We start from the raw sequence: 14,648 nt of genomic DNA, 5'->3' as shown, positions 1-14,648 counted from the left end.
TGGATCGCTTAGGTCTGACCCCAGAGACCTACCGGCAGCAGTTCCGCTGAAGTACACCGCTAAGATGAAACCCCGGGTCCTCGCTCAGCGGTTATTGGACTTGTGTACTCGCTGGATACAACCTGAGGAGTGCACTAAGGAGGCAATTCTTGAGCAAGTGGTTTTGGAAAAATTCCTACAGATAATACCCCCTTCCGCAGGCTCGTGGGTAAAATGCCATGCTGCTAAAACCCTAGCTTTGGTGGTCCGACTCGTTGAGAACTTCCTTGGGGCCGAGGATCAGGCGAGTGCCCTGGACCCGACAGATCCAACTTCTCCAGCCAAAGAGGGAGATTGGAACACCGGGGAAACTACGGCCCCTCCATGCGCAACCGCCAAGTGCCACGAAAGGAGCAGTCCTTCCAACAAGGAAGAAGCCAAAACGCCGAGATTGTAGATTATATAATAGGGACTACATAGTATCCACACACACTTTTAGTTGTGCTACAATCTCTCACATTTCCACACCCACCCACACCATTTATATCCACTCCCACTCCACACACACCTTGTGTAAAGCACTGTATATACTGTGGGCTCTCCATTCATTTATATTCACACAGATACACACACACTCTTACATCACTTGCTTTCAGAAACCTTTTGACACCTCCAGCCATAAAACACATCCACACCGGGGGAAGGACCAGCACAGATAACATTCCAATAGACACTGTTGTTAAGTATACCTTTTGCTTGCTTCATTCATTGTAACATCGCCGGAAGAAGAGATCAGTGTATCTCGAAAGCTCGCACAAATAAAAGCATTTCGTTAGCCACAGAATGGTATCATCTATTTATTTTTTGATTATATATATATGTGTGTGTGTGTGTGTGTGTGTGTGTGTGTGTGTGTGTGTGTGTATATATATATATATACATATATATATATATATATATTTATAAATGTAAGTGTAATATGGGAAATACTCTGCCCCATCACATTTCCCCCCAAAAGAATGGATTGAGACCCCAGTTTTGTAAAATTGACAATATGAGCAGTGTTGCTTGGCAAATAAACACAGGCAACAGAGGGGAACATGTGTATAAAACAGTATTACACAACATACTTTACCTGTTCTGGAATGAATGTAAACTCTTCCCCATTGTATCTTGGATACTCCCCTGCAAGGGGAGTGGTTACAAAGCCCTGACTTTCTGTAAAACATCAATGCCATCACTGTCATTTGCACTTCCATAGCAGGATACCGGTACACCCCTCGTCCTTTTTTTTCTCTGTTCAGTGAACTGCTTTTCTTAATGTTATTTTATTTGAGTGGGAAATGTATGAATAAGCCGCAAAGCTGTGTGCATTGAAGCTGTGGCAGGTCAAGACTGGTTCCAGTTCATTGAGCTGGGAGAACGGTAAGAATTCTAACAGCTGGATGTTTGTTCTCTGCCTGTGCAAGTACTGTACAGTGAAGGGTTTGCTGGGATTGTCCTATACATTGCTGAGCAATGCACTGACCGCCTCTCTCTCTCTCTGCCATGTGTGCACGGGGGAAAGAATGCTGATTAGAAGCAACGCAATTTTGACTTCATTTAAAAAAAGGAGGAGGACTTTTGATCTTTTGTACCAATATTTGCTTTTGTTGTATTGTACATTATATTTATGTTTGGGATGTGATGACAGCCCTGTGCATAGCAAAGCCTAACACATTGGCTTTATATATCTGCAGGGGCAGTGTGAGTTCTATCATTATGACTCATGTAATGAATTGAAGCGCTTCTCTAATTTGCTATTATGTCTCCCTGTATCTGCATCAAATGTAGAAAATAGGTTAATGATGTTTAATATGCATATGATGGGGGCTGGAGCTGTTAAGCAGAGAGATTTCTGCCACCACATACAGTATATGAAATGTTGATGTTTAATAGGAAGTAAAAAGGAATCTGCAGATGTAGAATACAATAGATACCATTACAATACCTCTGTATATTTGCAATTCCCCAAATTGCTCTCTTTCTCAACATACTATAGATGTAAAAATTTGCTTTATTTGTGACTGATAAATAGATAACAAAGCTTGCTATTATAAGCTTCAACCATATGTTAATAACGCTTCAGTTATCACGTGACTACTAAAATGATAGAATCTGGTTCCCAAAAAGATGGTCCCGGCTGTCCTCTCTCTTCTACCTCTGCTCCTAAGCTCAGCCTGGAAGGAGGCGACATTCGTTCCATACTGTATGCATGGTTTGCTTTTGTTGCAGAGTTGCTGAAACTGGACCACAGTAAGAATGAACTGAGTAGCCCCGGCATAGAGAATAAGGAAAGCTGTTCAAAATTTGGCAAATAAATTACACTCATGATTTGAATGACTAATTCTACATCATCAAAAGTTTTTTTTTTTTTTATCTCTGAACCTTTAAGGATAAAGATAACAAAAGTGACTGGCATTTATTAAGGAGTATGAGAAATCTAAGTAGCAAGTGAGCGGGGGGAGACGTGGGGACAGTGAGTGGTGTGACTTGCTCTCGGGCCTGCATTCGTGCTGGTGTACTACCGGACATGGGGACCTGCCTCCCACTGGCCGATCGACCGTGGCTGTTGGCGGGCTTGAAGGGGAAGCGCCGTCAATGCGCGCATATTGGCCCCCAGGGGTGAACAGTGGAGCCCTGAGGGTCCTGCGGAGATCCAGAGACGAAAGCATCCCTCCGATGGTGCCCCCCACAATAAAAGGGGACTGACACCAATGATAAAAAAATTACAAATAAAAAAGCTGGACAAGATGGCCGCCGCAGGCCTCTGAGAAAGTAAGGGGTGACTGTGAGTGGGTGGGGAGAGGAAGACTGTTTGCACCAAACATCCAGAATCACCTCCCCACCCAAAAAAAACAAAATAAAAAAAACACCCAATAAATAAATGCTCAGTCGGATTTTGATTGGGCGAGCTGCTGAGTTGGCTGGATCTGCCTCTCCTGCCAGGCGGTACCCACAACTTAAGCCAAATCTCACTTGCAAGAAAAGATGAAGTGGGAACATGCAATACAAAGACTGTATTTGACAATCTCATACCATTAAAAATCCAAATGGGGGACACGCGCATGGCGTGCAGCACGATGGTCACCTAATCCTGTAACTCTGCCCCAGGACTCCACATATCACCACTATTCAGCGATATACCGGAAACTCTCCAACCTCAATCTCACCTGGAATAATTCATCTCACCTGCAATAATGCTGCGCAACTCAGCACCCAAGAACTTGTCTTCCAAGGTTAAGAAAGCCCCGCTCCGCGACGGCGCATCCAACTTCTAACATTGATGATGCGGACAGTCTCAAACAGCCCAAGAAGGTGCCGGAACACAAGGCGAGTGGGAGTCAGAAACAGAGGAGAGCCCCGCTCCTTTACACTCCACTAAACAAGATATAGACGAACTCTACAGTATGTGAAACTAAAATCAGCATTTGAGTCAGAAATCCAGAGGGCAGTTAAGGAGCTCCGCGGAGATCTAGCCCACGTGGAGGAGCATACCACAGAATTGGAGGCCTGGGTCACAGAGATTGGGGATATTGAGGACTCTCTTGTGCAAGAAATGGCCACTATGAAGAACCAGATGGTAGAACTTAGCGAGTTACAGGAAGACCAGGACAACCGCTCTCGGAGGACTAACATCAGAGTCCGGGGTATACCGGAGGAGGTAGATGACCTTTCTGATAAAAGTATTTACCATGCTATGCCCCGAGTTAACTGCTCCATACTATGCCCCAAATGCTAAAGGACAGAGCACACAGAGCCCCAAGGCCTAGGACCCCTAATCAAGACAAACCATGGGATGTGATCCTGCGCCTCCATCATTACCGCACAAAGGAATAAATTATGATGACAGCTAGAAACCGTGAGGTTATTGAATTTGACTCCATAAAACTACAGTTTTTCCCAGATCTGGCGGCAATTACACTGCAGAAACGCAGAAATTTAAGGAGAGACACAGAAACACTACAGAACGCTGGAATCTGATACCGGTGGGGTTTCCCCTTTAACCTCATGGTGCTCAAAGGAGGCACCCATGTCTCAATCAAAGATCCCGGGAAAGCTCCCAACTTTCTGGCAAAATTTGGGCTCCAGGCGCAGCCCTCAGAAACGCAAGAAGAGGGACCAGCCTCAAAAAGAGACCAGCTGAAATGGGTCAAGGTGGGATCCCAGAAAGGCACACAGTACCCGGCGGAGGGGCAGAAGAGTTGATTGCCAGGAGAGGGTCTCCTCTTCCCCATAAGGAGAAAATAAAAGGAAAAACACAACCCATAAGATAAGTGGAACTATTAGAATCAATTAGATTGTAAGCTCCTCGGAGCAGGGACTCCTCTTCCTTAATGTCACTCTTATGTCTGAAGCACTTATTTCCATGACCTGTTATTTATATTATTTGTTATTTATATGATTACTACTGTGAAGCGCTATGTATATTTATGGCGCTATATAAATAAAGACATACATACATACAACTATACATGGACTGTTAGTACAATAGATAAAGAGCAATTCATGACTCAGCTTATTAGCTGGCTCTATGCAAGGCACCTTGGGCCTCAGTGAATCGAGAACACGGACATATTGGGGTAGTGCTATAAGGTGTTGCCACTGTTGACCAGAATAATATAGATTGCTTTTATGCTCTTGTAACCATGTAAACGAGTAGTGAGCCAGACCCCACCATCACTAAAATATGGGTTATTTTACTAAATGAGGGGGGTAGTAGCTGGAATAACATGAGTAATAGAGGTTGACACATGTTTAATACACAAGTTCCTGGGGCTGCGGATGGGCGGCTGCAGGTGATACACCACGGGCGTTTGACCCGAGTTATTGTTTGACACATGCCAGTAAGTTGGCAAAGTATCAGTCCTGACTGTTTGGGCCACCCAGTGAGCCCAAATTTTGTTCTCTTAAATGTGTTAGTTTTGTATAGTTATTATTGTTCTCTCTTCCCCTATGTGTTTCCCTTCACCTTCAAAAACACTAAGGCTATATGGTTCCAACATAAAGTTCTTGATGACATGTACTTCCCAGTTCCTACATCAGTTAGACTCAAGGTACCAGAAAGGAATAAGCTATTAGCTTTCAAACCACCATAATGATGAGTACCCTTAAAATAATATCCCATAATGTTAAAGGGCTCAACAGCCAGGCTAAACCACAGATGGCTTTCTCGAACTATAAGAAAGAACTTTCAGATGTTATCATCTCCGGAGTTAGCTGGTGATTCCTGAAGTTCGGAGGGGCCCGGAACTGCCTCAGGGCTGGCCAATGCTTCAGCTTTAACCCTTGAGTGCTGCGCCTCATACGTGTGACGGTGCTTGTCTCAAATCAGGAGGCAGACCCGCAGGGCTGAGGTAGGGATACAAATAAACCAACCACAACCCAGGGACAGAGTCCTATAAGAGTATCCATAGTCGGTATGGAAGCAGGGGTCAGGCCTGGTGGCAGAGTTGCCAAGTCCAGTGGACAGGCAGAGGTCAGGGCAGGCGGAAGGCAGTGAGGTCGGGGTCACGGTCTGGGGTCAGCAACAGGAATTCAAAACAGGCAAGGCGTAAATGCAAAGACCGACAGGAGCTGCAAACACACAGAACTTTGCTCGGCGACTCCCTATGGTAACTGCAGCCTTATAAAGCAGGTTGCCAGTACCCAAAATGGCCACAGAGAGCAGAAAGGGTAGGAGAGACAGAAAACCTGGACCGAAGTGAAAACCCGGCACGGATCGAGCAGAATCCTTACAATACGCTAGCAAGTCGGCGATCAGCTGCATCTTCTTGCGGTTCCCAGTCGGTATCCCGCACTCCTCACACTGGAGTATGATCCGGTCCTTGGTCCAGGATGATACTTGGCTGGCATCCTTGTAGTCTTGTCTGTACATTGACTAAGCTACAGAGACTGGTAAGGGTGTGTGTCTGAGTACTGTACAGTTGTAACTCTGTGTTCTGTGGTCTTCAAAACGGAGACCTCACTCAGGACAGATATTCTCTGAAGAATATCGGTGCTGAGCCTGGCGATCCCACCTCTGCCACTTGAAAATAGCCTGTCACGGTAGACCAGGACTTATACCAGGGATCAATATCGCCAGACAGAACCAGAGAGTTTATAAAATACATTTATTGGAAAAATATATCCACAACAGTACACATACACAGACAACACACATACGTAACCGGGGAAACGGGGGATACCCTGTAGGTCTAGTTGCAGGGACTTCCTTGCAGAGATTTCCCCTGTTTTTTCTTCTTGCCCAGTGCCTACAGGACTGGTTTTCAGGCCGGAAACCAGCACTGCAGTGGACACTGCAGTTTTTCCCTGTCAGAGAAACACCCCTAACTCTCTGCAGGCTCTGTCTCATAGGGGTCTCCCTCCCCACCTTTTTATACACTATACCCACCAATTTGCAACAGGCAGGGCCAGGTGCTGCCTACATGCAGAGGCCCTGATTGGTGGGTAAAAACACAACATAACAAGGGTATAGGGAAAGGTCACATACCAATTTGCAACAATTCTCCTGCAAAACAGTTACCCCCCTGGTTCCTGAGGTGGTGGAACCAGGTTTACAATACAGCTATGCATAACATATAACACACATAGCATAATACACTGTATTATTGACAGGTAGGGGTAATGGCAGACTTAACTTTTATTAACACCAGCCATTTTTACCCCTATTGTCACACTTGTTACATAGGATAAGGTCAGAACCTATAGATATACAGGGAGGCCATACAGCTGTTGGGAGATATCTTAAGAAGGAAAGGGGTGTGACTAATTTATGACATACAGCTGTATTGGGATATCTGAAGAAGGGCCAGCGAGTGACATTTGAAGCTGACGTAACAATTTCTGATAATTAGTTTGAGTTCCTTGTATGTACATAAGAAGGTATGGTATCATGTTGGATTGACTGGAGCTATAAGATTGTTCCAGAAATTCACATAATAATACCATATTCTGTCATAATATAAGCAGTAGGGTGAACTAACTAAGGGGTATTTCCTTGTGACGCAGCGGGCTGTAGGCGAGGTCGTAGAAACACATACACTTAGATCTTGTGCTTAAACAAGCCCTCGGAAGGGTTTATTTACCACACCAGGCAACATAAAGTATTGGATACTGTCCCTTTAAGCCAAACATGAAGCATAAAATCAAAGCCTACTCCATTTTGGAGACTTACTATACTGGACAGTCCCTAACTACATGACTGGCTGGATAGGCCAGTTCACAGTCTCAAAAACATAACAATTTCAGGGAGCAATTTATATGAAATCTGACTGTGCTGGCCCAGCATCTCCGGTTTCCCTAGATGCAGGTGTTGAAGTCTTGCTGCTCCCAGGAAGTCACTTACCCTATCTCTGTGCAGGCTTCTCTGCTGTGTGGGGCTTTGGGTTCCCCACTGTTCCCAGGCAAATCTCTCTGGTGAACACGCCTGGATCCCTGCGGGCTGGAGCTCCGTTATAGCTGGGTGTAAATCCGAGCTGGGTCACAGGCGATCCTCTGTGACCCTCCTCTCCTGCAGACCAGGAACCGAAAGCCTAACAGAGCCTCCAACAGGGACGTTGACAGGTGCTCACTTCCTGTCTTTTAAATCCTGTTTAATCAGGAATTCATTCCATAATCCTAATAGCTCAGGTAGAAAACCTGACACCAGTGTAGTTTCGTGCCTTGTAAAGGGAGTTAACTCCTTCACTCCCTTACATTCCTGTATAAATGATTGACAGACTAGTTAGATATGGCAGATAGCATAACACCAGGAGAGGCACCTAACAGGACATAACACTTCAAGCTGAGAAAGAAAGGTTTCCACCCAAGAAAAGGCAATTATCTCTTTGGAAAGAAACATAATTTATTTGATGTCATTGCCATTTATCTATCTTTTCTGAACGTTAGTAAATATCTTCGTGAATAAACGTTTCTTTTTTGTGCTAAAACCGGAATGCAGTTTGTTATGTATAAGAGAGGGAGGGCAAAGAGGTGGGGGTAAAAGAGAGGACCGAGGGAGAGGTGTGGGTGTAATAGAGGGAGGGGGAGAGGTGGTGGTGTAAGAGGAAGGTCACTGAGGGGGTGTGGGTGTCACTGAGGGGGAAGGTCAATGAAGAGGGTGGATGTCACTATAATTTGGTGTGTGAGTCTCAGTGACTGGGGTGGGGGGTGCAGCCTCACTCACTGAAAGTGGAAATATTGATCAGGTTAAAGAGGGCACCTTTATCAGTTTCAAATCTGCAATGGAAAAGATGACTAATTCTAGTATTAAAGAGAATAAAATTATTATTTTTTAAATGACGCTGTTATTTTTCACCAGTATTACCCCAGCTTTACCACCTTTTGGAATTCACTCAGTAGGCACACGTCATTGTCTTGTCAACCCACACCATTGTAGGATTCATTAAGGTATTTAGATATTGTTTAATTTGGGCACCAAGCACCGATTAGGCATCTGCATGACATTAGGCATTGTTTGTTTTGGAATTGCTATTGCATTTCCATAGTGATGTTTAGGTATTGGGCCTGGTTCCTGGTAACAATATATGGAATGGAAATGAATGGAACAAGTGACAGTTCCCTTTGGCACAGATCCATAGAGCTCTGTTAAATTAAGGCAAATAACATGACATTACCTAAATGGGCAACGGGCGTTATTTCCCCTGAGTTTAACGAGTATCCACTAAGCTAAACATATGCAAAAACAACAGCCGTTTATTATCTCGTTAGACTAAGTATAACGCCATGTTACGTTAGCACTTCCTTGCATTAGCTTCAAATAACATGGTGTTAAGTCTGTCTTACCCATACTCTGAATATGTTTTAATTAAAGTAAAAAATTTGAAAACAAGATAGGAAAATAACCCTATAATAACAATATGATAGTTAAACAATACAGTAACCAACTAAAATGTGAACTGACTGCTCAATCCCAGGTGCCAAAATGAAATTATATTACATTTACTCTGGTGCAATGGGACAGATTAATAGATACATGAACCAGTTAATGAGATAAGATTCTCACTCAAGTGTCCCTATAACTTGCACTCTAAGTACATAAATAATGTAGGAGATATAGTAATCTCAGAGAATAAAAATATTCCCGCATAGAGAATATCTATTATAATATAATTATTCTCGTTTGTACCACTGATTAATTAATAAAAACAATAACGTTTTATTTCACATGAATGTTGACGCTAAGTGCACTAGTATTTACAGTGTTTATTATTAAAAATCCCCAGTGGAGAGGTTACTGTGCGGATATAAATCTGAGCCAGATACAGGTCAAAGTAACCCTTATAATGGTCTAACGGAACCGTATTCCTAGCTTAGCAAATCTCCTCGGAGATAGGTATTGTCCGTGAAACTCTAGTACAGGCCTGCACAACTTGTCAAGTGAGAAGGGCCGAACTGCTCCAAGGAATACAGATTCGGGCCGCATGGGTAAATCATCATCATCATCATCATCATCATCTCTCCCCCACCACCTCATCATCTTCCTCATATCTCCAGCACCCCTCAATCCCTCCCAGCACCCCTCATCATCCTCATATATGCCCCAGCAACCCTCATCCTGATATACATTTCCCCAGCATCCCTCATCAACATCCTCATATCTCCCCCAGCACCCCTCATTGTCATATCCCCCCCCAGCACCCCTCATAATCTTCATCCTCATATCTTCCCCAGCACTCCTCATCATCTTCATATATCTCCCCCTGCACCCCTCATCATCAACGTTTGTGACTCCCCATCTCTCACACCCCCATCTCTCCCCCTCACCCATACACAATACTCACCCTCCAAATCACACACAATACTCACCCTCCACATCACACATAATCTCCCCCCGCAGACCACACACATTCCACCCCCCCTGCATCTCACATCCCCCCTGCACCTCACCCCCCTGCACCTCACCCCCCTGCACCTCACCCCCCTGCACCTCACATCACTCTCCTGCACCTCACCTCACCCCTGCACCTCACCTCACCCCCCTGCAGCTCACCTCACTCCCCTGCAGCTCACCTCACTCCCCTGCACCTCACTGCACTCCCCTGCACCCTCACCCCCCCTCACCCCCCTGCAGCCCCCTGCACCTCAGATCACGGCGGAGAGCAGGCAGGACTGCGCGCGCTCGCAAGCAGCGGGCACCGGAAGTGCCGCACTGCTAGAGCATGCAGTCTTGACACCGTGTCATGATTTATTTAACAAAAAATAAAGCCAAATGGAGAAGCCATGTGTGAAATATTGAAAAATGTATTTTGTTTGTACCCTTAAAAGGTATTCTGGCATTTTTTAAAAACATTTTAGCCTGAAGTTTTTTTTTCTTCTCTTTTTAAGGGTCTCCGTCACCCAGTTTTACCTTGGTCTCCGTCACCCAGTTTTACCTTGGTCTCCGTCACCCAGTTTTACCTTAATAAAAAGGTATCACTGTCAAACTGTATGTTTAAGCATGGAAAACAGTGATTTCAATAAGGCTTATTTTTTACTTTCATTTTGGTAGAGAGAGCAAACCTCTGTTTTGTGCAGGAAAGCAGCGAGTTCTAACTTGTTCATTCTTTCATGTAGGTGCTGAGATGCCTCCGAAAGTCACTATCATCATTGCTGTAATATTTCTTCTCATCAGTCTGTCTGTTATCATTGCTATTGCCTATGTTCAGATTCACAATGAACAGGCTCTCTCTCCTGGTTTAAAGGTACGTGTGAAATACTCCGTACTTTAATGATACCTGATCAGTTTATATCGGGGTGGCCAAGCTTTTTTTCCCAGGTGTGCCAATAATATGGAACAATTTTTGTCCTCCTCCTCTTCACTCACATAATTCCCCCCTCCCCGCCTGCCCCACCCCCACTCCTCCTCTCCCAACTGGTCACTGTTTGAGGAGTCTGTGCACATTCCTGTCTATTGCAGGAGTGAAAGAGCAGGTCCAAAGCATATTGATGGTAGTGATGTATGCATGTATATCTTTATTTATATAGCGCCACCCATGTACATAGCACTTTACAATTCACGTGAGATAATTTTATAACACAATGGGAATAAGTGCTTCAGACATAAAACAATAGGAAAAGGAGTCCCTGCCCCGAAGAGCTTACAATCTAAGTGATATGTATAATGGGTTAAATCATAGACATCACTAAGTACTACACAGGAAAGAGCGACCCCCGCTCAGCTAAATAGTAAGTATAGGGAGAAGGTGCACCTCTGGGTAGAGGGGTATAGAATAGACTGAAACAAGACAAGTAAACTCAGTTATGGGCACTCAGTCCCCCTGATGGGTGTATGTGACATCATAAAAACACACATTTTATTAGCATATTCATATAAAATAAAGGGTAATAAAATAAAGCAATGACGCAGAAAGGATCCCTCTAGTAACACTAGGCATTAGGATAATGAATATGTACAGTATAGGAGAGTTCTGGGCTGTAAATAAAGTCCAGGCTCCCAGGGCTATGGTGCCCAACCAGGAAAGGTATGGTAACCCAAATCAGATATATAGGGGTGTTTTATAACACTTGCTTGCGCTATCCGTATACTACACTTGGCAACACAGTTACCACAATCAGAGTGGTTTCAATGTTGCAATTGTTAGAATGGTCGCTTCAGTGCTGGTCTAGAATCAATTAGCTGCTGCATAGATATACAGTGAGCAAAGTATCGTAGCACAGAGAGAGCATTTTTATGATGTCACATACACCCATCAGGGAGACTGAGTGCCCATAACTGGGTTTACTTGTCTTGTTTCAGTCTATTCATCACTAAGTACTCTAGAAAAATTGGACACGTGTAATTATATGAACCCTTTGAGTGCCAGAGGGGCCGCGGCACCAGAGTACCAGATCCTATGACGTAGTAGCTATGCCCGTGGGCACCCAAAGGGTTAATAATAATGTAATGAGCAATTAGCATTAAACTCTCCAAAGTGATGTTTTTTCCAAGGAGTTCTTGTAAACAGAATCACGTTTAACTGGGCAGAATCCGTGTTTTGTTGTTTTGCACAATGTTTTGTTATTATGACATCTTACAGGATTCCACGTAAACAGCTAATGTTAAGTCGAAGAGCTTTAATGTTAAATGTAATATTTGTGCAGTATGGGATAGTGCTGGATGCTGGATCCTCTCGGACCACAGTCTATGTGTACCAGTGGCCTGCAGAAAAAGAAAACAACACTGGAATAGTGAGCCAGACCTTCAACTGTAATGTTAATGGTAAGAACAAAATTATTCTATCATCTCTATGCATACAGTACTGTGGACAAAGGCCCAGATTTATTACATAATACTCGCCTTGGCACTCTTTAAGGCCCATTCAATTGCATGAGCTACTGTATAGGCATACCCCGCTTTAAGGACACTCACTTTAAGTACACTCGCGAGTAAGGACATATCGCCCAATAGGCAAATGGCAGCTCACGCATGCACCTGTCAGCACGTCCTGAACAGCAATACCGGCTCCCTACCTGTACCGAAGCTGTGCGCAAGCGGGGAGACTATAGAGCCTGTTACACATGCGTTATTTACATCAGTTATGCACATATAGGATGATTGCAGTACAGGCATCGAAAAGTGTAAAAAAGGTAGTTCTTCACTTTAAGTACATTTTCGCGTTACATACATGCTCTGGACCCATTGCGTACGTTAATGCGGGGTATGCCTGTATAGGAATGTGCTTTAAAGTTTAGTCATCATCATCATCATTATAATTGACGAAATCTGGGCTAAATTGTGAGTATTGAGTGTCTCCGAATAGCATACGTTTTTGTCCAAACATTTGAAGATCTAGTACAAAAAATTATTTTACATGTATTTATGCCAATGCATGCAAAAATCTGTTTAACAAAATCCAATTTTGGAGTGATAGAGCGATGGTATATATATATATATATATATATATATATATATATATATATATATATATATATATATATATATATATAAAACCCCTGTACGATGTAATCAACACATTCACACTACCCCCTGGCAGGATGCTCCCCAATGTGCTATGGATATGTGACTGTTGATGGACATAAGAGCAACCAGTAACAAGAGGTGGGACTAAGAGTGACTGAGGCCTTTAAAATGGGGAAGCCATGATAGATGTCAGATCTGCATAAGCCTGAGTACTGTCAGGCTTGATCGAGAGTTGCAGAAGAGATAGCAGTACACGTGGCGAGAGGACCAGTGGATCCAAGTCAGGAAGTTGCAAGGAGCATCAAGCGCCATTGGAGGGGAATCTCAATGGCTACAATTACAGTGGTACCGAAGCACCTTCTGTGAAGTACAGGCCTGCAACACTTTAGTGCACTATGAGCTCCCATGGTGTGTCGGCACCATCAGAAAGCCAATATACACAGGATTGGATGGCTCACTCTCAACTGACAGATACACACCCGCGCAGCATTAATGTTAATTGTAATATTATATGTATGTTGTATGCTGAGTGTAGTGATCCTTTCCTGAGAATCACAGGGTTATTGAGAGTGGACAGTGAGTACATTAAAGCAGTGGTATCATACACATACTGTGTCCTTATTTCTCGCCTTCTGACTGAATACCACGTGTGACACATTAAGTATCCATAAAGGACTCAGGCCCCCACATCCGCATCAGTTATAAGTCTGGGGCTTTAGATTAGAGGGTATATATACAGTGCTCGACAAATCCTGTCACCACGGGTGATTGGATTTTGCCCACTGGCGAGGTGCTGCTGCAGGTGTATGGCGGAAGCGGGGTATGGCGGCGGCGGGGTGCTGCGGTGGCGTAACCGGGGTCTAGGGCTTTGCGCATGTGCAAAAGAATACTCCAGCCGTAGATCCCGTTGTGCATGCGCACAGGTCTCAGTGAGCATGCGCAGGGAAGCAGGGTGTCTGGCCTGCAGGGGTAGGATGAGTGGCATCCAGTGGGTGGCCCCCTCCCACTCACCCGCCAAGCGCCAGATCCCTTCACTCCCCCCCGGTCCTGTCTCCCCACAAGGATGGGCACCCGAGGGGAACAAGAACTTGAGGGGTACGCGCCGCGGCGATCGCACACCAACCTTGTTCCCCCCGCACTTACCTCCCGCCCCATGCAGCAGCCACAGGGACTGGGGGAAGAGGGGGGGAGGGAGCGCTTCAAATGTTGCCACAAATGCTGCCTGTGGACCCACTCCCCCCTGCTCCGAACGTGGTAGGCAGCAAACATTGAAGCAGCAACCTACACAGGGAAGCAGGAAGCAGCACCCACCTGGTCAAGGTCAGTCACCCACCCAAGTCAGTCACCCACCCAGTCAGTCATCCACCCATCCAGTCAGTCAACCTCCATGCACCCACCCAGTCAGTCACCCACTCAGGCAGTCACCCACCCAGACAGTCACCCACCCACTCAGACAGTCACCCACCTAGACAGTCAAGTGTCAGTCACCTAACCAGTCAGTCACCCACCCAGTCAGTCACCCACCACCCAGTCAAGTCACCCAGTCAGTCACCCACCCACTCAGGCAGTCACCCACCTAGGCAGTCAAGTGTCAGTCACCTAACCAGTCAGTCACCCACCCAGTCAAGTCACCCAGTCAGTCACCCACCCACCCGGTCAGTCACCCACCCACCCAGTCAGTCACTCACCCACCCAGTCAGTCAGTCACCCACCCAGTCAGTCAGTC

The 14,648-nt window shown here is 45.0% G+C and overlaps 1 protein-coding gene across 1 annotated transcript in view; it reads left to right on the top strand.

Annotated features, from left to right (window-relative positions):
- The first annotated feature begins 1,217 nt into the window (after positions 1-1,217).
- Positions 1,218-14,648, top strand: part of ENTPD3 (ectonucleoside triphosphate diphosphohydrolase 3) — a 34,458-nt gene continuing 21,027 nt past the window's right edge. The window contains exons 1-3 of the mRNA XM_075587063.1: positions 1,218-1,404; positions 10,576-10,703; positions 12,103-12,220. Of these exons, the coding sequence (XP_075443178.1) occupies positions 10,584-10,703; positions 12,103-12,220 (238 nt within the window). The 5' untranslated portion in view covers positions 1,218-1,404; positions 10,576-10,583. The remainder of the gene's footprint in view (positions 1,405-10,575; positions 10,704-12,102; positions 12,221-14,648) is intronic.

This window comes from Ascaphus truei, chromosome 2, assembly GCF_040206685.1.
Source record: "Ascaphus truei isolate aAscTru1 chromosome 2, aAscTru1.hap1, whole genome shotgun sequence".
Classification (NCBI taxonomy): domain Eukaryota; kingdom Metazoa; phylum Chordata; class Amphibia; order Anura; family Ascaphidae; genus Ascaphus; species Ascaphus truei.
This window is presented reverse-complemented; position numbering and strand designations above follow the sequence as displayed.